The 21,880-nt window shown below is 38.2% G+C and overlaps 1 protein-coding gene across 3 annotated transcripts in view; it reads right to left on the minus strand.

The window, feature by feature from the left end:
• The window catches only part of ELP1 (elongator acetyltransferase complex subunit 1), a 54,557-nt gene that overhangs the window by 3,853 nt on the left and 28,824 nt on the right, over positions 1 to 21,880 (minus strand). For all 3 annotated transcript variants that reach the window (XR_005654498.1, XM_039870654.1, XM_039870655.1), the window contains exons 23-36: positions 20,731 to 20,868; positions 20,541 to 20,626; positions 20,099 to 20,247; positions 18,345 to 18,468; positions 17,327 to 17,424; positions 15,603 to 15,804; positions 13,410 to 13,471; positions 8,202 to 8,264; positions 7,759 to 7,819; positions 6,319 to 6,432; positions 5,684 to 5,795; positions 4,444 to 4,571; positions 3,824 to 3,978; positions 1,646 to 1,721 (exon numbers count right to left, since the gene is read on the minus strand). Coding sequence is in view for 2 of the 3 variants with exons in the window: in XM_039870654.1 (XP_039726588.1) it covers positions 1,646 to 1,721; positions 3,824 to 3,978; positions 4,444 to 4,571; positions 5,684 to 5,795; positions 6,319 to 6,432; positions 7,759 to 7,819; positions 8,202 to 8,264; positions 13,410 to 13,471; positions 15,603 to 15,804; positions 17,327 to 17,424; positions 18,345 to 18,468; positions 20,099 to 20,247; positions 20,541 to 20,626; positions 20,731 to 20,868 (1,568 nt within the window). In the remaining variant the exon portion in view is untranslated. The remainder of the gene's footprint in view (positions 1 to 1,645; positions 1,722 to 3,823; positions 3,979 to 4,443; positions 4,572 to 5,683; positions 5,796 to 6,318; positions 6,433 to 7,758; positions 7,820 to 8,201; positions 8,265 to 13,409; positions 13,472 to 15,602; positions 15,805 to 17,326; positions 17,425 to 18,344; positions 18,469 to 20,098; positions 20,248 to 20,540; positions 20,627 to 20,730; positions 20,869 to 21,880) is intronic.

Here is a 21,880-nt window from a genome sequence, read left to right on the forward strand (position 1 = left end):
GCACTTATTTTGTTATCAATTGGAAAAGTCCAACTCACTTACGATTTAAGGACTTCTCTGATAACATTTTTAATCCATTTTATAAAATCTTATATTTTTGCAAGACTTGCAATCGATCTGCATGATACTGCACTGCATCGTAAACATGGAACAATCAGAGAAAATGCCCCCTTACGGGGATGTATAAGTGTACTTAACTATTACTATTAGCTGAGGAGGGGCAACTGAGGAATATTTGAGTGGGACTAATTTTTTGAGTAGTTCACCTGCCTATTTGGGGATGAGGAATATTTGAGTGGGACTAATTTTTTGAGTAGTTCACCTGCCTATTTGGGGATTATGAGAATTTCTCCTTCCCTACACAATCTTGTAGCCACAGGGACGTGGATAATACACACTCAGATAATGAGGAGCCTCAAAATACTGGTCTTTATGGCTCAGTTGGAAAATGGAAGTGCTCTCTGATTAAGTCATCCATATTTCCCCAGAGAAAGGTGCAACTGGACTTGACCTAAAGATCAGTAACAGGCCAGCAACAAGGAAAATGGAGCAGAAATCATAACTGGATTGGACACAGTATAAATTACCAAACTGCCTTGTGTCTAAGACAGAATTTTAGCATCTCAGAAATAAGTGTATATGTTTTGGGACTGATACCAAAACCAGCTTGTCAGGAAGCTGTTTCTTCCAGGAAGAAGGGGAGCTAGGGATATAGTAGTTACTGTTCAGATATATGAACTTAGCTGGATGAAAGGTAATTAGTTGTTTATTCCAGGCAGCAACATAAGTCGTTAAAGTTAAATTTAATTAAACATCCAAAGGCTGCTTGCAAAGTCATCAAAATGCTATTATAGTACAGCATTTACATGAAAAAATTTTAGAACATTGCCAGTCACATGCTAGAAAATGCAAATAACAGTAGTTAAATCTGCCAATTATTTTAGAACATATTGCTAACTTCAATAACTAACAGAGGCTGAGGACGCTTGATTGATCCACCTGAAGGGCAAATATTCGGGCACCAAGTTGAATTGTTAAAAGTTTCTACCAACTTTCAAATGAAAGCCGTTAAGGGCTTTAAATGTGAGGGATACATAAACTAATTGAGAATCATCTCCCCACAACAGTCAAACAAAACATTTTAGATATAATTAAATAAGAAATACAGGTAAAATGCTAACATTCTTTGGATTTGCTTCCTGTAAATTCTCAAGATGATTAAAAAGGTCCAGCTGGTAAGCAAGGATTATGAAAATGTCCCTGAGATGTAATGCATACCTGCCAATAGCCCAAAAGGATGATTCAGAAGAATCTTTAAAATGTATGTATAAATTAGACTGTTTAAACTCAAACTTCAACTAGGATGTGCCTATATGGAAGAATATATGCCACTGTATTAACAAGTATATGTCACGACAATTTAGAAAAAGTTATATGTTTAATACCACGTTGGATTCCCCACTCTACTCGAGTTCCCAACACTAGAAGTTTTAAACTGATCTGAGTAAAGATGTAGCTAAAAATTGAGGGAAAATTGTAGTCAATACCAAATCTTGCCTTATATCACTGACCCTGTCAACACAGGCAAAAGATATTCCTTCAACTTAGCACTGTATCATTCAGAGGGGAAAAAAAAAATACTAACCAAGAACAGGAACTGAAGTCTTCTGTTGTTGATAAGAGGCCATGATACTATTTGCAGTAGAATTGGGACCCAGAACCTAAGTAGAAAGTAGACGGTTTCAGCAAAGATTATCCTTAAACTTCTGATGGCTGCAATACCAAGGCCAGATCCCCACCAGCCCATCATTTTCACTGGTATCAAACAGCACTTCTCCTATGTGATTTTAACTTGTCAGTTTCTCCAGTCTCAACTCAGACCTCTAAATCTCCTTTGTATCAGAAGACCAAAGTAATGATGGGGGTAAAAAAAAAAAATAAAACTAACGATATACGCCTGATCCTTGCTTGAGAGGAGAGGGAATAGTACAAGAGGTTACAGAGTTCAGAGAGTATCAAATTGTACTGAAAGATTTGTGAGAATTTTTATATTAAAATAAATATTTGCATATCACGGAACAGAAAGAAAACTGTGCACATATTCAAGGTTAAACAAGGAATTTCATGCTTGCACAAGCCTCCGTGCACACATGCCAGACCCTCTGCTTTGCCTTCACTCAGTTCTGCAGAATGAAGTGCATGCAGCCCCTTGGTGCACACTCAGCAGCAATGTCATCTGCTCAAAGCACTTCCACGTGACTCACGGTATTCTGCACATAGGCCATTACCATACCTTATCAACAAAAACAAAAATGCAAATTTCCTGGTCATTTTCCCTAAAAGACTTGTAAGTTAGTGACTTAGAAGTTAATATGATCTAAATAGAAGAGGGGAGAGAAGGGCATGGAGGGTTGTGAATTGTTAGCTTCAAAATTACCACAGTTTTGAAGATGATCCCATTTTTCTAGAAAATACCTATCATAGTAAATTCAAGTATTTATGGGAGTATTGATTCTTAATTGCTTTTATTTTTATGGTTTGTAAGAGGCTTTTACATCCCTCTTCTTATCTAATCTTCGAAACACTCCAGTGAAGTGTACAGGGGAAGTACTACCCCATTTATGACTGACGAAGTGGAGGCCTAGTAAACATGTGTGTTTTGAACCAGTGAGCTGATTACCAACTACCTCTCAGCTCCAAACCCACCCTTCTGGGCGGTGCTCATGATGCTGGCACTGGAAGCCTGAGAAAACACTCCTTCTTGAGCAGCTGGCTCCGTTATGTTCTGCCAGCAGCAGACACCAGGAAAGAACATACGGCTGGAGGAAGAAGGAACCTGCTCCTTCATTCGCTTCCTTTCACTCAGCAGTAGCTCTGTACCCCTGCGGCAGCTGTTCATTCCAGTTATTGTTCATTTCTATACACTCAGACCCATTTTAATACACCTCCTCAGAAATTATGGGCACCAGCTGGCTGGCACCTTTTCTCAGAGGGTCAAGAACCAGCTCAGGAGGGCCCCACCTCCAAGCTTCTAAATTCAAATAATCCCATACTCTTCCTTGTGTTCTCTCAGCCTGCTAAGGGTACCAGTGGCTTCCCACAGTTATTATCTCAGTGTTTCTGTGTCCCCCTTTTACCGTTCAGTTCTCCAATTGTTTAACCAGTTCTATATATTAAATTCTCTCTGATAAAGCAGCAGCTGTTTTGTTTTCCTTAACGAACCCTGACTGATAGATCCACCTTTCTGAATCCAAATCAAAATTCTTAACAGTAGGCCTGAGTTGTGGGAGACCGAGCAGAGGTATAAACAGTAACTAGATGATGATACATTATAACTTTTTTTTTTTACATTATAATTCTTGATAGGATGCTAACAGCCTTCAAAATAATGAGGAAAAGCTCATCATAACAACACAGAATTGACAAGTCAAATTTTCCATAAAACAAAAAAGAAAAGCAATTGTCTGGGGTTCGCTTAAAGAACACTGATCCCACCTAGAAGTCAGAACAGGGAGGTGAGAGGCTAATTCTGGTCCTATCTTCCCCGCTCCCTACGCGATCTCATAGAAGGCCAGGGGCAACTATCTGCTTTTCCCATCTTCTCCATGACAGCTGTTTCATAAAGGAGATATAAGAGAAAACTTAACCTAGGCCAAAGTGTACCAGTCACTGTACAGTCAAATACGAAATCTTATTGACAGCCTAAACATAAGCCTAAGGTAAGAACAAGAAAGTTTTGTTTCGGCTTTTAAGAGAGAGTATGCGAGGGTAATAACTTGTGAAATAGTGAAAAAATGCACATTCTGTCTTTGACGAAACTTACAGGTGCAGCTGAATTCTGCTGGTGGGTGAGAGTCCAAATTTCTGGAAGGGACCTTTCCATTAGCTGCAGAGTATCTTCAAAGGCCTTCTGTAACTCCCTTCCTTTCTCGTCAAACTCAAAGAGAAAGAGCACCTTTAAAATCTGGTGTATTTCATCTGGAGAAAAGAAATTTGAGAACGTTAAGTTGTGTCCTCAGCTCTACTGCTAAAATCATAACATAGTTTCTTTCCCAAGCAAAAAACATTTAATGTCACACTATAATTGCCATCTCCCACATTTTCTTCTTTCTTCCCAAATGCTGGAGTAATTCAACATATTTACTACAAAAGGGAAAACAAACACACTGGGGCCCAAGCAGGAAGCAGTGTCTCCACAATCCTTTATCTTGGCTTCAGTGCTAAGCTTTCACAGCTCAGGTATGTGGATGCCAACGAAAGGCGGCTTCTAGGTTACCGGCTGTTCCAGGAATTTGCCTGAAATGACGGTTCCTGCTGACGGTTTTCGCCTTTCCTCAAGTTGGAGAAATGGTATCTTAATTATCTACTGAACTCTGTCTGTCTGTGCTGTGCATTTACTATTTTTCTGTGGGCAAGAATCATCCATCAGTATTGCGTATATACCTTTCAATTTTTCAGTGCCCTGTACTACTTCATTCAATGCCTCCAAAAGGGCCAGATCCTCCAACGGGCTCCCTTCTTTGAGGCTGTGCTTTTTCCGCTCCGCTTTGCGGCGATTCTTAGATGATCGCCTGTTAGAAATGAGAGATGTTTTAAAAATGGGTTCTCCTTGGGCTGCACATATTAAAATTAACATACCTGTTGGCCACCAACTTTCTGAAGAACCAGAGTGTCTACAGATGGTATTTGAATTTGAGAGAAATGGTGACGAGGTGTTAAAGTGATACAAAAAATAAAATAGGGAGAAGCAAGTCTTACAGGCAGAAAGTAATAAGGAAAACCCTAAAAAGTGAGGTCTGGCCTTGACGTTTTTATTAAAATACAGAGTTAAATGAAGTTACATCTGAGAATAAAAGCTAGAACAATGAACAGAACAACATTCAACTTAAATTTTGTAATAAAAAACAAATTGAGGCAACGAAATTTAAATAATAAGATACAGACATATCAGATTGAATTTGAACAAAATATATATGAATCTCATTCTTTCCTGCCTTGGAGGTCTTTAATATGCCATTTGTTTTGTCTGCAACTCTCTCACCCCCAGCTCTTAAATGCCTAGTTCTAGCTGCCTCTCCTGCAGTTTCTGATTGCCTCCCATGTCCTCACAGACCTCCATTCTGATTTCCTAGAGCATAATTCTGTTTAAATATGTAATCTTGCATTGTTCTGTCTCCTAAGTAAGGCTAGAGCTCTTTTACCTCATCTTCTTAAAAGCTTGTGGTAACATTCACTACAACTCGCATATAGATATTCAATAAATATTTCTGACAAATTGCTAAACTGAGTAAAAGTGTGATGACTTAAACTTATGACTTCTTCCAATTCTGATTTTGAATTGAAGAAACCTGAAATCTTTTCTCTTCATATTCTTTTTATTTTTTCAGTGCCTATACATTAGTTACTTAATATTTGTTAAATGAAGAGTCAGGTATTTTATAAATTGAGGATCCAGTGTAAGGTTCTCATGGGCACTGTGTAAACACACAGGCCATGAAGATGTAGCAGAACACATTTCAATGCCAAGTCTAATTTCTTAGATACGCTGGGAAAGCCCTCGCATAACACTGGAGAATGTTTTTCCCTTCCATCTGTACTGTTCTGGTGGAAAACCGACCTATTTACCTATACTCTCTCCATTTACTCTGGCATGGTCAGTGTGCTAGATAAACATGATACATACGCTGATATCCTGGAGTTACTATGAGAATATTTGCCACTCATGTCACTGCCACTCATGACACTGCTAGTTTCAGAGAAGAGGTCTGACTCTTGACCGCGGGATACATCATCATCTAGAAAAGAACCAGATGAGTAATAAAAACTCCTCGCTAAAGTAGGTTTATCATTAATGGGGTAAGTGGATTATAGCTAACTGGGGCATATCTAAGGATGCATGAAAATTATCACAAAGTTGATCTCAAAATAAAATAATATTAAATAAAGTTATTATTACTGTACACCAGCATTAAACCTCTTTTGTCTTTTCTTTTCTTTTTTTTTTTTTTTTTTAGCAAAGGAACCTTTGGAAACAGGGAGACTCAGTTTGTAAAACACAGCAGTCAGGCATTCTGGGTGGGTGCAAGGGGAGGTTTGGCAGATCTCTTCCCATTCCTGCTTGGTGCTGCTCCCAAGCCCTCTGGACACACTCGAACAGACACACACAGCCCCTAAGGGCTTGAACTGAGGCCTCAGACATCCTCATGACACCGCACTCACACTGCAGGAGGCATAATGAGCAGCTAAGACCAAGGGTGATGGAACCATCCACGCCTGCCCCGCTCACCCCACCATCAGCGGTCTTCATGCAACACTCACCCAGATGCACCTGCTGTGCTTGCTCCTTGAGCTCGCGAACCACCAACAAACGTTTTTTATGGCGAATGAATGTGGCTGTCTGAGAGTCTAGAAATGCCATATAATTTTTCTGGGCTGGGGGTGCAGATGGAAAATAATTTCAGCATAATGTTTAAGAAAGAAAGAAAACTAGAGCAGGAGGAGTGAGGGAGTTAGAATTTAACCAAAAAACAGGTTACTAGGTTTTCCAAGCAAGATTTTTCCTTGAGTATTACCTACATCATTTTAGGAAAATGAACCAGATCTTAGAGTTTATCAACATCATCCTAGAATAACTCTCAACTACTAAACTTACAACTGAATGAAGATTTGATACCTAACTCAAAGAAGGACTGGAAAATAAAAGGAGTACACAGGAAGCTATTCACAAAAATAGGAAAGCCACTGAAATGCTTCCTAAACACGGGTATCGAGCCTATGCACTTGAACTGTCAGCATTTTTCTAGGTTATTAATAGTGGAGAAAATCCAAGTAAGAGCCAGCTAATGCTGTTGTCGGGTCGGGAAACATACTTTCAGTATCAAGTTAGGGGTACCTAAGGTGAATGATACAAAAAGAACCTTCCCATAGTTTTAATTAGGATGGGGGGGAGGGAGCAGGCATGGTGAAAATGTCAATATGTTAATATCAGAAAGGCCAGACATCAGACAGCAGACTGCGCTAAAAATCAAACCGATTCCCAAAGATTTCTGTAAGTCAAACTGATGTCCTTTTATACTTTGCTTGTAAAGAGTCACAGTGACCACCAGAGTATTCTAGAACTAATAACACTCATCTATTCGTTAGGAACCATCAACTTCATTTGCAAAAGTGGTTCATTTTGAAAAAATTTCAAACCTACATAAAAGTTGCAATAGTTCAATGTACAGGTGTAAACTTTTCACGCAGATTTATCAATTGTTAACATTCTGTCAAATTTTGGGCTTCCTGCTTCTTTCTCTCTCTGTACACACACACAATTATTTATTATTTGTGGAACCTTTTGAGAGTAAGTTGATCACTCCCTCCTTAATACTTCAGTATCTCTCTCCTAAAAATAAGGTGGTTTAATATTATCTAATATAATCACAATATAATTATTAAATGCAGAAAACTGAGCACTGATACAATACTATTTTCTAATATATAGTTCCTTTCACATTTACCAACTATTTCCAAACACACAGATTCTTAACTGTATCACAGGTTTTTGACGTTCAAAAATTTTATGTGCTATCTATCACTTAACAGTTTGGCATGTTTTAAAATCCTAGTCAGAACTAAATACTAGACCCGCTGGAGAATTTTGAGTGACTCCATACAACACATGAAGAAAGGATGTAATAACGGAGCACTTGTCTCTCTCTCCTCCCCATCTCTACACTTCTAAACGAGGAATTCTATCTAAAATGTAATCCTCACCTTCTAATATGGAAGGCTTTATGTTGGTTTCTATAATATCCAGTCTGTTGTATTTGTATACCTAGAAGGAAAGATACAATAATTTTAGGTAGGAAAACTTTAAGGCACTGGAGAGTTAAGATACTTGGAAAGAAATGGATCACTTTCAGAGGTGACCAGGATATTTTTCAAAGGCACAAACCTCCTATAAGGCAGCCAATGAAAATTTGACTCATTTAAATAAAAACCAATAATATTTCACATTTAGAGGACTAATTCCAAACATCAAGAATAAATTTTTTAAATGGTTTTTAAAAAACAGTGGTTATCCTTAGAGTGGGTACCTGAACTACTACTTAATTTCACTACCTTCAGAAGACAAGGGACTCCAGCTGACCCTGACTCCCTTGTACTCTCGCTCTGCTTAGCACCTAACACTGGCAGGATTTTTAAACTTCTTTTACCAGTCTCAGAGCTTCTTCCCAGGCAGCTCCTTCCAACAGCAAGAGTACAGCTTCTTCATAATCCTGACAAAGGAACACCAAGGAAAATAACAGGTTAATGACATAAGTATGTCATATGCCTCTATCTGCCTTTCTACCTATCCCTTAGTCCCAGTTCTTAGCATTGAGCCTGGCCTAGAATACATACTCAATAAATATTGATCCAAAAGACAAAGGAGAGGTACAGACTCTGGATATTAAAAAAAAAAAAAAAAAAAAAAAAAAAAAAAAAAAAAAAAAAAATCACATGTAAGTGTCATTTCCCTACGTCCCTGAGCATCAAAACCACTAGAGAGGTCTGTTAAAACACCCATTTCCCCAATGTCACCACCAAGTTTGATTCGCCAGGTTTAGGTGGGCTCCTGAATTAATAAGTCCACACTTGAAAAAATGGTACACCAGAAGAGTAATCTTCTAAACGTTTCTTTTGCTCTTTTAAAGTTTTTTTTCTAATTTTTTTATTTCAAAAAACTTAAACCTGCAGAAAACTGAAAAATGAGTGCAATAAACTACCCTTTAGTCTTCAAACATTTTTGATGCTTGTACCTTTACCAGTGAAAATTTTTAATCATGTACCCCAAAAAATAACTACTTAATATACTTATAAAGCAAATAAAACAAAACACATTTTAAAAGATGAACTGTATAAGACAACTGGCTGGGTTTCCTCAAGTAGTCACTGTCATAAAGAGGGGGGAAGGGGTATAAATTAGATTAAAAGAGATGTGGAAGATATAAGACACAAAATGCATGGCCCTAGACTGGTATCTAATTTGGCTTAATCTACTATAATCAGTTTTGGAACCATTCAGGGAACTTGAATTTTAATTATTAGATAAAATATGTAATTATGGAAAGATGATCGTAACCAAACAACACAAATTGCAAACAGCATAGCACAACCAGTATAATTTCATTTTAGTTAAAAATACATGTGTGTGTGGAGAGAGACAGACAGAGCAAGTGAGCTTCAGCGGGCTCTAGAAGGAAATGCTAGTAACAGCAATCTCTTCAGTGGTAGAAATGAGGTGTTTTTATTGTATTTGCTTTCAGTAGTTAGTAGATTAAGCCAAATCAGGTACCAATCTAGGGCCATGTATTGCATTTTGTATCTTATGTCTTTCATATCTCTTTTAATCTAATGTATACCCCTTGGCCCCTTTTTTATGACAGTGACTACTTGAAGAACCAAGTCAGTTGTCTTATATAGTTTACCTTTTAAAATGTGTTTTGTTTTATTTGCTTTGTAAGTACATTAAGTAGTTATTTATTGGGATACATGATTAAAAATTTTCTCTGGTAAGAGTACAAGCATCAATCTATAATACATATGTACTACTTTAAGTAAGTTTTAATTAGAAAGATTAAATAAAAATAAAAATTTTCTTCCCACATCTCAATGGATTATCTAGCCTACACCACAATAACAGGTCCATAGTACAGGTCCACAAAGGAACACAACAGGATGTGTTTTGTCTGACCTGCGTGTGCGTGTGCATGTGGTACTGAGGTTAAAATCACATACAATTAATCATTTTAAAGTGTACAATTTGATATTTACTGTATTCACAATGTTGTGTAACCACAAAAGTATTTTTATCAGCCCATAAAAACACTCCATACCCATTTAGTAATCCCTCTCCGACCCTCACTCTCCTCATTCCCTGGTAACCTCTCATCTGCTTTCTATCTTGCTAGATTTGTCTAGTCTAGATCTGTCATATAAAAGGAATCAAACATTAGTTGACCTTTTGTATATGGCTTCTTTCATTTAGCACAACATTTTCAAGATTCATCCAACTAGTGGTTACTAGAAGGTAAGGGGGAGGGGAAGGGGAAATTTAAATTTCTTCGATTAAATTAATTAATTTTAAAAAAGATTCATCCAAGCTGTAGCATGTACCAGTTCTTTCGTTCCTTTTTTTTCTCAATTTATTTTTTATTGTAGTAAAATATATATAACAAAATTTACTATTTTAACTACTTTTAGTGTACAGTTCAGTGGCATGAAGTAAATTTATGAAACCATCACCACCATCCATCTCCAGAACTTTTTTTTAATCTTCCAAAACTAAAACTCTAAACCCGATAAATAATAACTCCACATGCTCCCATACCCTCAGCCTCTGGCAACCACCATTCTACTTCTTGTCTCTATGAATCTGACTACTCTAGGTATCGCATATAAGTAGAATCATACAATATTTGTCCCTTTGTATCTGGCTTATTTTACTTAGAATGTTTTCAAGGCTCATCCAGTTGTAGCATGTACTAGTTTTTTGCTCCTTTTAATGACTGAATAATATTCCTCTGTGTGTATGTGTTGTGTTTATCTCACAATTTATTTATCCATTTGTCTGTCACTACTAGACATTTGGGGTGGTTTCTACCTTTTGGCTATTATAAGTAATGCTACTATAAACCTTTGTATACAAATTTCTTTGTGGACATATATTTCCATTTCTCTTCATATATACTTAGGAATGAAACTGCTAGGTAACACAGTGACTTAATGTTTAAGTTTTTGAGGAACCACCAAACTGTTTTCTACAGTGGCTACACCATTTTACAATCCACCCGCAAGGTACAAGGGCTCCTATTTACCCACATCCTTGCCAACACTTGCTTTTTATTTTTTTCCCATTAATTGTGATATATTCCTACATTGGAACACTATTCAACACAATAAAAAGGAATAAACTGATACATGCTACAACAGGGATAACTTCAAAAGCATCACAACTTCCAATTTCCGGTTCGGCATATAAGGAACTTGGAAGTTGCTACTCCATCCTAACAACGAGTAAAAAGCTGAAAAAACTGAAAATCAACAACTCTTCTTAGATCTGTGAGAGAACGGAGGTCACGGGGCAAGCCACAGCTCCCAAATGGAGAGACAGTCAGGTGGATACAGACGACTATGACTTACCAGACCAGAAACCCACAAACAGAAATCTCTACCAGAATCAGCAGTGCGGGTAGGAAAAATCCAAGCTGTCATCGACAAAGGGCTGGAGGCTCACGGATACCACTAAGAGTTAAAAACCCTGTGAGGGCTCAGACTTAGGAAGGCTGCTACATTCTGTGAGTTTTTACCCCCAGGAGCCCTACCAGGTTCTCACAGTGAAGTATCAGAGGAGAGTCTTGTGTTTCCAGCAGGGGGAGGGGAAAAGTACCATTTTAAAATACACCCAGAGCATGCTGTTCTTCCTAACAACACTTGCTCTCAAAAGAAACTATTTTTCCAGAGCTAACCAAAGTGGGTTTTATCAGGGCCTAACTTAAGTAGGGGAAGGGAACTACCCAACTCCAGCTCCCTCTAGCCTTGTAGGGGTGAAAAATCGAGAAACACCAGTGAGGTTCACAGGCCAGGGGCACAGGCTCACTAAAAGATAGAGATCTAGTCATAGGACTATAGAAAGCTTCTTCTCCACCTACACCTTATCATCACATCACTAAAGGCCTATTTACTGAATTTCCTTTTACTCAGTACATCACATCAGGTTTTCAACAAAAAATTACAAGGCATACAGAAAATACAAAAACAGTTTAAACAGCAAGCCTGAGAACCAGACTCGGACATGGCAGGGATGTTGGAATTATGAGGCCAAGAACTTAAAATAAGTATGATTAATATGCTAATGACTCTAACGGAATAAGTAGACAAAATGTAAGAACAGATGGGTAATATAAGCAGAGAGACACAAATTTTAAAAATCAAAAGAAATGTTAGAAATCAAAAGCATTATGTTAGTGAAAGAAGCCAGACGAAAAAGACCACATACCAGATGGTTCAATTTATATTAAATTCTAGAAAAAGCAAAATTGTAATGACAGAAAGCAGATCAGAGGTTGATAGGGGTTGGGAGTGGAGGGAGAAGACTGATTGCAAAAGGGGAACTAGGGAACTTTTGAGGGGGCGACAGAAATGTTCTATATCATGATTGTAATGGTTATAGAATTATAAACATTTGTAAAAGCTCATCCAACTATTAATTTAAAATTGATAAATTTTATTGTATTTAAAGTACACCCCCAATTAAATATATATAAATTATATATATACATTTAATACATATGAATTAATCTTCATTTACAAAGAGAAAAAGATGGTGGCATCTTACCCATTTAATTAACCATCTTAGGTGGTATATTACATCTTTCTACTCCAACTTTTTTCCTCTATTTGTGTTGTTGTGTGCTGATGATTCAGCTCTGGCTCCTGGCAACCCTACAAATGAGTGATGTCCACAGTGTCTTGTCCTCAACAGCCCTGCTCAGCTCCTGTAGACTCAGGCCTATGGCCTCTTTAATGAAGTCAATCCATCTCATATTTGATCTTCCTCTTTTCCTGCTGCATTATGCATATTTTATTCATTGATGTTTTCAGCCAATCACCCAATATATTTACTTTCAAGGAACTACTAATATCAAATTTTAGCTATTTTCTTTCTTTCACCCTCATTATGTGAAAGACACTAAAGGATTTTAAAACCACAATTATGTTATGCAAATATGCCCACTTGTTAACAACTAGAAAAACACTGTCTCATCAAAGGCCAGAATTCTAGAAGGCAGTAATCCTTGGTGGCAGCTGTGTACATGTGTCCTGTTAGTCTGCAGCAAGTGTCAATGTATAGTTTTATTATTTTCACAATAAATCCTATATTCTATCAAAAGCTGGTATAAGTATTTATCTTTATAATGTGAAAAACTGGAACACATCAAGCTACCTGAGATAAAAAGAGTTATTACCAACAGAGAATGAGAGTAAAAGCCAAAAGAAGTGTCTAAAGTCCAATCACCTTGTTTTAGACTAGTCATTTCTCACTGTTTCTGCTTTGGCGAGTTAACATAAAAAGTACAGCTTCCTTGAGATTTAACTTAGTACTCTGCACCAAGGCCAAATCACTAGAATATATTATAGTAGAACACTCTGGTATTCTACCTCACAGAACTTATAATTATATAGAGATAAACTGAATTTAGATTTTCAAGTCAAGTCAGCAAGATGGAAGGAAATTATCTCTGGACTTCCTAACACAGGAATATTATCTCTAGACTTCCTAACTACCCATAGTTCTTTTAATTTTCGTGATCCCTAAGGTACAATGAGAAAGTCCGTGCTTCTTAACTGGCGAAGTTTTAGAAGGGAAGAACTGAGTTTACCTGGGCGTACTGTTCCAAAACTGTGGCCGCGTCTCTGTGCTTCCTCTGCTCCACTAGCTTTCCTGCAAATGTAATGATAAGCATTTGACCATAGTTGGCTTGCCAAAAACAGTACTACCAAGATGCAAGTTGAAATGGTGTTTGGTAGTAATATTTATATAAAAATGATTTCCTACATATTGGAGATTAAGCTAGATTATACATTTAAATTGAACTGCTTTAAAACAGCATTTTTGAAACTGCTAACACTATTCCAAAGGCTAATAAAAGGCAGTACCAAAAAACCATTCTCGGATCAAATAAGTTTCGGAGGCACTGGGTAAAACAAAGTTAAACAGATTATTTTGCTGGTGTTTCATTAATATGTCTTTATTATATATAAAACTATGTACTTTGTGAATTTCTTTGAGGGAAAGAGGCAGGAATATCATAGAGTCCTTTCTTGAATGGCAGTTACAATATAAATTTAGCATAGGATGTGAAAATCATGTACGGTCAAAATTGGCCATGAAAAACGCTTACAAAGGCATGCATAGGGCAGACTGACCTGTCCTCTCTCACTAATCCATTTTTTCCTCTAATAAGAAGAGACTGCTGTTTCTTTGGTTGAACACTAGATGGAGGTAAACTGGCTATGTTTGGGGTCATGTAGTGTCTAGATACTAGGATCACACTCAGGGTAGCCCAATTTAGATAATCACACTATGAGGGGCACACAGAACCAGAGGCTGACTAAGGGGCTGGGAGATTCATGCCTCCCATCTCATGCCAACTCCAGGCCATTTTATCACTTACAAAAATAGGCAGTCACCTCCACTACTAAAATAGCTACCTTTTTTTTCTTTCGCTAGCTTAGATCAATTAACTAAGTTAATGTGCACATGGAGTGACTCCATCATATAACATTTCTCAAAAATCTTTGACCACTGCCTCATCAATTTTTGCTAAACATCTGGGAACACTAAGTGTACTCTATCATAAGGCATAGGAGCAAATACAAGAGCAGATCATAGATCACAGAGCTAGAAGGTACAAATTACCAACAACATAGGTTTCTAAAGTAGCAAGTAGAAGTAGCAAAAGACCCAGAATGAACACCTAAAGGGTCTAAAATGAAAAATTCTCAAACTTGTAAAAAGAGCTCAGCTTGGAAATTGAGGTTTACTGAAGAGACTACAGATCTAATAACCAGAAAATGCCAGAAATAGAAAAGTGATAATCTTACACACTTTTATAATCCTAAGGAAAAAAGAATAGTATAAATAACTAAGGAGGATACACAAAGACTTTTATATAGAGTATTATCTGGAACTTTTTCAGGACTACTTTTTTTCTTGGAGATAATAACAACCATAATAATGATTAATAAATAACAACTAATATTTATAAGATTCTTAAAATGGTAAGGGGAAAATATACCAGTCAAACACTTACTTCAGAGCTCGGCTGAAAGGGCCAGCCCCCTACTCACCTCTTTTCACAGGCAGTCCTTTACCTTTCTTCCACTCTAAGAAATCAGACTCTGGCATAGCCTTGCCTCTGGTCCAGGCGATCCTGAGACCCTGAGACACCCAACCTGCCTTTGCTTTCAAAGTGCAAATGCTTACACATTTGGCCTCTTCTACCTCATTTCTGAAAATTGCTAGTATGGTTTCCAATGACCTATTGTCTATACCTGAATGGCCACACCCCAAAATTCATCTTTACCTTCTGATAGGCACATGGCCAGTTACACTAGGTATGACCACATAATGTAAGGTTTATTGAATGAGATGGAGAAGAAGTGATGGTATAACTTCTAGGTTATTTTTAACTTAAAAGTTAAGTGTTCTCCCATGATTACGGCTTCTCCCCCTTCCCAAGGAATGGAATACAGATGTGGAGATTAATCCAGCTATAGCTCTCTACCTAAGAGACAGCAGAACCACACAATGAAAACACTTGTCAGTCCTTATATGAGTGAGAAAGAAACTAATTTCTTTATTACCCTATTATATTTTGAGATTCCTGTCACAGCAGTTTTAACCTTTGCTCTACTTAGTAAACCATTCCAAATCAATTTTTATTAGTATAAGAATGTCTCATGGTATGCTGCCCTAAATTTATTTGCAAAATTGCTAAATAAACCAAAAAAAGAAACGAAAAACCTTTGGAGAAGTTCTCATTTTGGAGAATCTAAATGATAGTGTTTACCTGCCAGAGATCTGCCAAAGCCAGCCAGCTGGTCTCTGCTCAAGTGAAGCTGGGCTGCCACACAGAGAGCTTGTTGCCAGCTGCCACAAGCCAGAAAGGCATCGAGAGCTTTCTCGTGGGCACCACAACGGGCAAACACTAGCCCCCCTGGCTCATAGAGGCGTTCCTGCATCAGGTGTTCCCCATAAGCAATGCTGATGTCCTGTGACAAGAGGAGATATAGGGTCAGTGGTAAAGGATGACAATCATTTTTTCATCTCCAATGGAGGCTGTTTCAGTCACTACACTTGAAACTCTTGAATTACTTAGGAAAATCCTATGGTTGATCAATGAATTCAATCATTCTTCCATTCAAAAACTTACTGAGAATGTGCCATTTATTCATTCAACAAATAGTGAACACTATACAGGCAGTGGGAATAATACTGAGATGCAAAAAATAAAACCAAACAAGCAAACACAGACACAGACACACACAGACACACACACACACACACAATAACAAGAACCACCAACAAATTCCTGCTCTTGTGGCAAGAGAGAATGGACTTATAAACACAATATGGTCTATGATGTAATGCAAACAGTGGTAAAAGCACAGAGTGATGGGAGTGCTATTTCAGAGGGTTGTAAGGAGAATAAGCCACGTGAAGAGTTAGAGAGTGTTCTAGGCCAAGAGCATAGAACTATGGCCACCCAGCAGGAGCGTATGGAATACTCAGGAAGAAACAGCAAGAAGGCTGGTGTTACTGAAGCAGACAGAGAACAGGAAAGAGGAACAGACAATGAAAATGAGAGCAAAGAGGCAGCCACTGGCCAAATTCTCTATTCCCCAGGCTCAGTGTTAGGCAGCAACAAAGAAAGGAATGTAACATGGAGTCCCTGCTCTGAAGGAACCCACTATCTGGTGGGAGACACAAATCTGTACATCATCAGGTTGATAAATGCCACCACCAAGATAAGAACAAGGTAGTCTGGGAGCTCAGTGTTTGAAACCTCATCCAGGAACAGCTTTCTGGCAGAGTTTTGAAGGATAACTGGGGCTAAAGGAAGGGGAAGGTAAAGGGCTGGCAGAGGCAGCTGATGCTGAAGACGCAATCAGAGGCCAGATGACAGGTGTGTGCAATTTGTGAACGAACTGAAAATGGTGGCGGTGACAGCATGGTGAGTAGTGGTTAACGGCACAGGCTTCATGTCCCAGGGAGGCCGATTCAGAGCCCCAGGTCCTTAGGCAAACTGTTTCCTCACTTGAAAATTCTTCACGCTGCTTATTGGGTTTTTATGAGACTTATATCCTACATTTAGCTTATAAGCAAAGTATCCGGCATATAAGAAAAGCTAAACAGATGTTTGCTTAAGCAAACCAAACGTTATCCCTTTATCCTAAAATAAATGGGAAAGCTCTGCACTTTTCAGGATGATCAGTAATGCAGCAATGAGGCTGATCTGTAGGAGGCAGGATGGAGGCGGGGAGCCTCATGTGGACGATGACAAGTATTTCCCACCAGGAACCTGGGACAATGCCAAGGTTTTTGGCCTGGGCAAGTTCTTCAGAAAAGGAATAGGTCAAGGCCATTCACCCACATAAGAAGTTCAAGATGAGGTTAATTCATGTGCAGATGAACCTTGAAACCAAGGATGGTGTTATGGACTCAGGATCTTCACCCCTTTCCAACTAAGGCATGAAGCGAAACCAGGAGAGCCTCGTTTCACACACCACACACCTTGTACTGCTGCGACTTTGGTGGATATAACTTCAGAGCTTCATTATACAAGTTTTTATCTTTTATTAAGTTTAAGCATTCTGGGAAGTACTCAGGTCCTGCAGGAATGAGATTCATACACATACAAGCTTAAGACTTTGGAAGCATAAGAATTTCATTTTTACCAACGGTCTCTAAACAAAATCGACAAGGGATCTTTTAAGACCTGCATAATCAGAGGATCTGGATAGAGAACGGAATCCAGGAATTTTAATTTTAACGAGCACCGCTGCAGATTCTGAGCTATGAGAAGCACTAACTGGGATCTGAGTTCTACGTAGAAGAAATTTTTACACAACCTCTGATAAATGACCACTCAGCTCAGTGTTTTTTCAACCTCCGTAACAAGAATCACCTGGGGAACTTATTAAACATACATATACACCTGAGCCCTACCCAGACCAAGTGAATCAGATTCTTCAAGGAAGACTTAATAAGCACCCCAGGTGACTGTTCCTCGTCCCCCTCCAGACCTCAGGAAAGAATCACAACTGCTGAAGCCAGAGGCTCCAATGTGGGTCAGGGACAGGGGTGGAGAAGACACCTGGCATTGTGCTTATTCTGCTCCATCACTGACGATTAAAACAGGGGCTTTCAGGGCACTGCCAGTGGGCAACTTGCTCCAGGTAAGCCAAGTTTCCCTCAGGTGTTAGCAAACACCACGAGAAGAACGAGTTATCAACCAGTTTTGATTCTGAGACTCTGAGGTGAATTTAGGAGGTGATCATTCTTAACCCAAACGGGATCTGCTCGATTTTCTGAGCTGTGGAGCTCCTCCAATTCTTAAAAGGCATTTTCTTTATGCTCAGCTTCTCAAAACATATGTGAAAATAAGGTGTACATAGGTAATTGCTAAAGTTTTCAGGACTAGAAATTAAAATCAGTCTATGTCTAAACTAGCATTTTATTTTAATTTATACCCTGCCTAGTTCCAAAGAAAATTTGAAGCAGAGATAAACACACTAACCCATATACTTACCACATTTGCTGAGGTGACCAATGGCTTTTTCATAGCGCTTCAAGTATTTGTCTATGGTGAACCGCTGATAATTAGTTTCCATTTTCTTAAGTGTATTAAGAAATGGAAGATATTCTTTGGGATCCTAAAAATAAAAATAATAAATAGGAGAACTTAACTGCTTGTGATTATATTTACTTATAAAAATAAAAAATTATGGCAATAAGTCCAAAGCTACATAACTTTAAGAATATGTGCCATATTAATACATTGTTATATCATATAAAAATCAAATATAATACAACTTTTGATAAAAAATGCTTCAATATATAGGTGTTATAAGTTTACAATAAGAATAACGACTACCTCTTAACTAAATCTCATAATAACCATTTGTTTCAGGCTAATAAAGAAAACAAGGGTCTAATCTAAAAGACACTGAACAAACGCATCCAAGTTTCTCATAAAAGTGTAAGACAGTGCGCTTGGAGCTGTTTCCATGACATTTCATACCCTCCATTTGCAAAGACCAAGTATTAAAGATAAAATTATACTGAGTTGGACATAAAACTCTGAGGTCCTGTCACCACAAGTTTTTATTGGCACTGATCACTTCCAGCTCTGTGACATGCCCTGTAAGAAAGTTGTTTTCTTGGCAAAGAAGAGATGCTTCCTGTTCTTAATTCAGTTTCACAGGGCAGACAGAATGAATACAAATAAGAATATAGGGGAAAAAAAAACCAAGAGTAATAATCAAATGCTCATGCATGTGATGTAGGGATAACTATATGCTAAAATGTTAAATCAATGTTTTAAGTAAGAATCCATTATGTACAAAGAACGTAACCCAACCTTTAACCTCAGGAAACTTACAGTCTACTAGAGAAATCAGACTGGTATGCGGGGATAGGCGCTGGGTACAGGAGAAGCACATATGGGGGCCATCTCCTCCAGTCCCTGGGTGGGGGCAGGGAGGCAAGAATGGTTTACTAGGAAGATGCCACCTTGGTACCCACTGACCAAAATGAGTGAGAATTAGCCAGGTGAATGGAGAGGATGAGAGTGGTGGCTGAGCGACAAAAGCATTGCCTTTCTTCCACGAGCAGAGACAAACGGATAATGTCAAGAGATGAGAACAGAGTTACACAGAGACCAGATCATGGAAGGGTTTTTAACCAAAATTAGGGCTTTAGGGGCAATGAGGAGCCCATGGAGGATTTTAAGCAGAGGAATGAAAGATCAAATTTTCCTTTTTGGAAAGATCACTCTGGCAAGAGCAAAGAGAGGAATGATAGGGGATAAAAATGAGGCTGCAAAAAAAGACATAAAAAATGTATTTAGACTAATGGTGCTCAAACTTTTTGACTGCAGCATGCTGCAGTGGGACCTGAAGCCCTGAACCTTTCTATTCTCTATATTCCCTCTTTCCATTGGAAAAAAGAGCTACAAGATAAAGACCTAAATTAGACAATGAATCATTTGTTATATTTCCTTGATAAGAGAATTTGTTCACACATATGCCTATAATCTTAAAAATAATCAAGAAGTTTTATCTCACTTGCTCAATCTAACAATCAAAACACTTTGATAAGCACAGAATTATAGCAGAGAATGTAGCCTAGATGTGTGGGCCCCGGAGACTCACTGATCGGCCTCCAAACTTGTGTGCACAGGACAACATCGGGCAAAACATTGTACTATCAGAAGCAGGATTTCATACTACCATGATTACATAAATGAGAACCAAAAACATGGTATGTAGCAACTCCACATACCTTCTGTGACTTCTCGGCTACCATGAGGACCAAATCAAAGTCATAGGTCCCAAGAGAATGATCATATAGATCATTAACATCTACCAACAGCAGCAAATATTTCAGGGCCTCTTCAGCACTCACAGCATCGGGAACAGGCGGAGCATTTCCTGTCCGTAAGGAAACAAAACAGAGCAAAACCAGTCTGGGAAAAAGCCACATACCTAGCAACATAACCAAAAAGACAAAGTAACAAATTTTCCTGACAAATATATAGTTTTGACTCTTTTGTACATTTGTAGGATAGCACTCAAAAAAATGACACAGATCTTAAAATGGTAACCCAATGGCCCGTGTTAAATCTGTGATGTGACACTAGTCCTGATCAGTGTGACCTCAGGAAGACTGGAAGACTGGTGACAGTCAAGACCCCATTAAACACTCTCTGTGAATGAGTCTCTACCTTGAAGCTCGTGTACCTTCTGCAGCACAATTTCCAATTCTGGGGTTGTTTTCTTCACGTGGGAGGTGAGTATTGATAGGCAGTATCTGAGGTTATAAGAACACCAGAATGAGAAGGATGAACAAGCTGAGTAAGGACAACTATATATTTCTGTTATTCAAAAGATGCCAACTAATGATGGCACACATACTTGTGAGGATTTAGGTTCTCCATGGCTGCTCTCATAGCATCGCAGATAAGGTCTACTTTTCTCCCCTCCGGATCCCTGGGCAGCTGGACAGCGCTGGTAACTGGTGGAGGGTACATGGTCTTGGTGACATCTTCTTCCCTAAAAACAAGTGTGTATTTAAAGGTCACTAACTGAACCTATGTCCCAGCTCTCAAACTACTAACATAAACCCAAGTGTGCTGATGAGATAATAAAACTGGCTTTTGGAAAAGTTTAATTATAAAAATGTTTACACAGGAGAACATGGAGAAACTTATTGAGAAATAAAAACATGTCCACAAAAGACTTGTACAGTAATATTCAGAAACGTTTTATCCCAATAGTCCCAAACTGGGTATAGCCCAGGTGTCCATCAACAGGGGAATGAATAAACGAACTGCAGTATATTTATACAATGGTATACTGTTGAGTGATAAATAAGATGAACTTATTAGTGATACGTGCAAAATGGATGAACTTAAGATAATATATATAAGGGAAGAAAGCTTTATTTACACAGAAAAGTTAATACTCTATGATTCCATTTATATAAAGTTCTTAAACATGCAAAACTGTTCTATGGTGAAAAACTCGAAGTAGTGGTTGCCTAGTGGGTGGGACAGGGACTAAGAAGAAATTTGGGGGGACTCTCTGAGATGATGGAAATCTCTATCTTGACAGGGGTTCAAGTTACCTAGAAGTATACATTTGTCAAAACTCACTGAATGGTACGCTTATTGATCTGCACATTTCACAACAGGTAAATTTTGCCTGCAGAGAACTCGTACACAAAGAATGCACTCTAGTTAATGCTATGCAAAGTGAAATATTGAGAGGTAAGGTAAACTGATGTCTATAATCACCTTGAAATTTGTCTAAAAATAGATGAATGATGAAGAAAGGCACAGATGGTAGTATGAAAGCATATACGAAAATATGAACTCTAGAATCTAGATGGTAGTACAGGACGACCTGTACAATTCTCTCAACTTTCCTGTGTTTGAAATTTCTCATGAAAAAGTTGGGGAAAAAAATCCTTGCAGAAAAGACACCATTTGATTTTAATCTCGTAAGAAAAACATAGTTTTATATGAACACCTAAAAATAAAGTTAAGTAATAATTCTGACCTAC

Source organism: Pteropus medius, unplaced genomic scaffold (assembly GCF_902729225.1).
Source record: "Pteropus medius unplaced genomic scaffold, Ma_sr-lr_union100, whole genome shotgun sequence".
NCBI classification, from domain to species: domain Eukaryota; kingdom Metazoa; phylum Chordata; class Mammalia; order Chiroptera; family Pteropodidae; genus Pteropus; species Pteropus medius.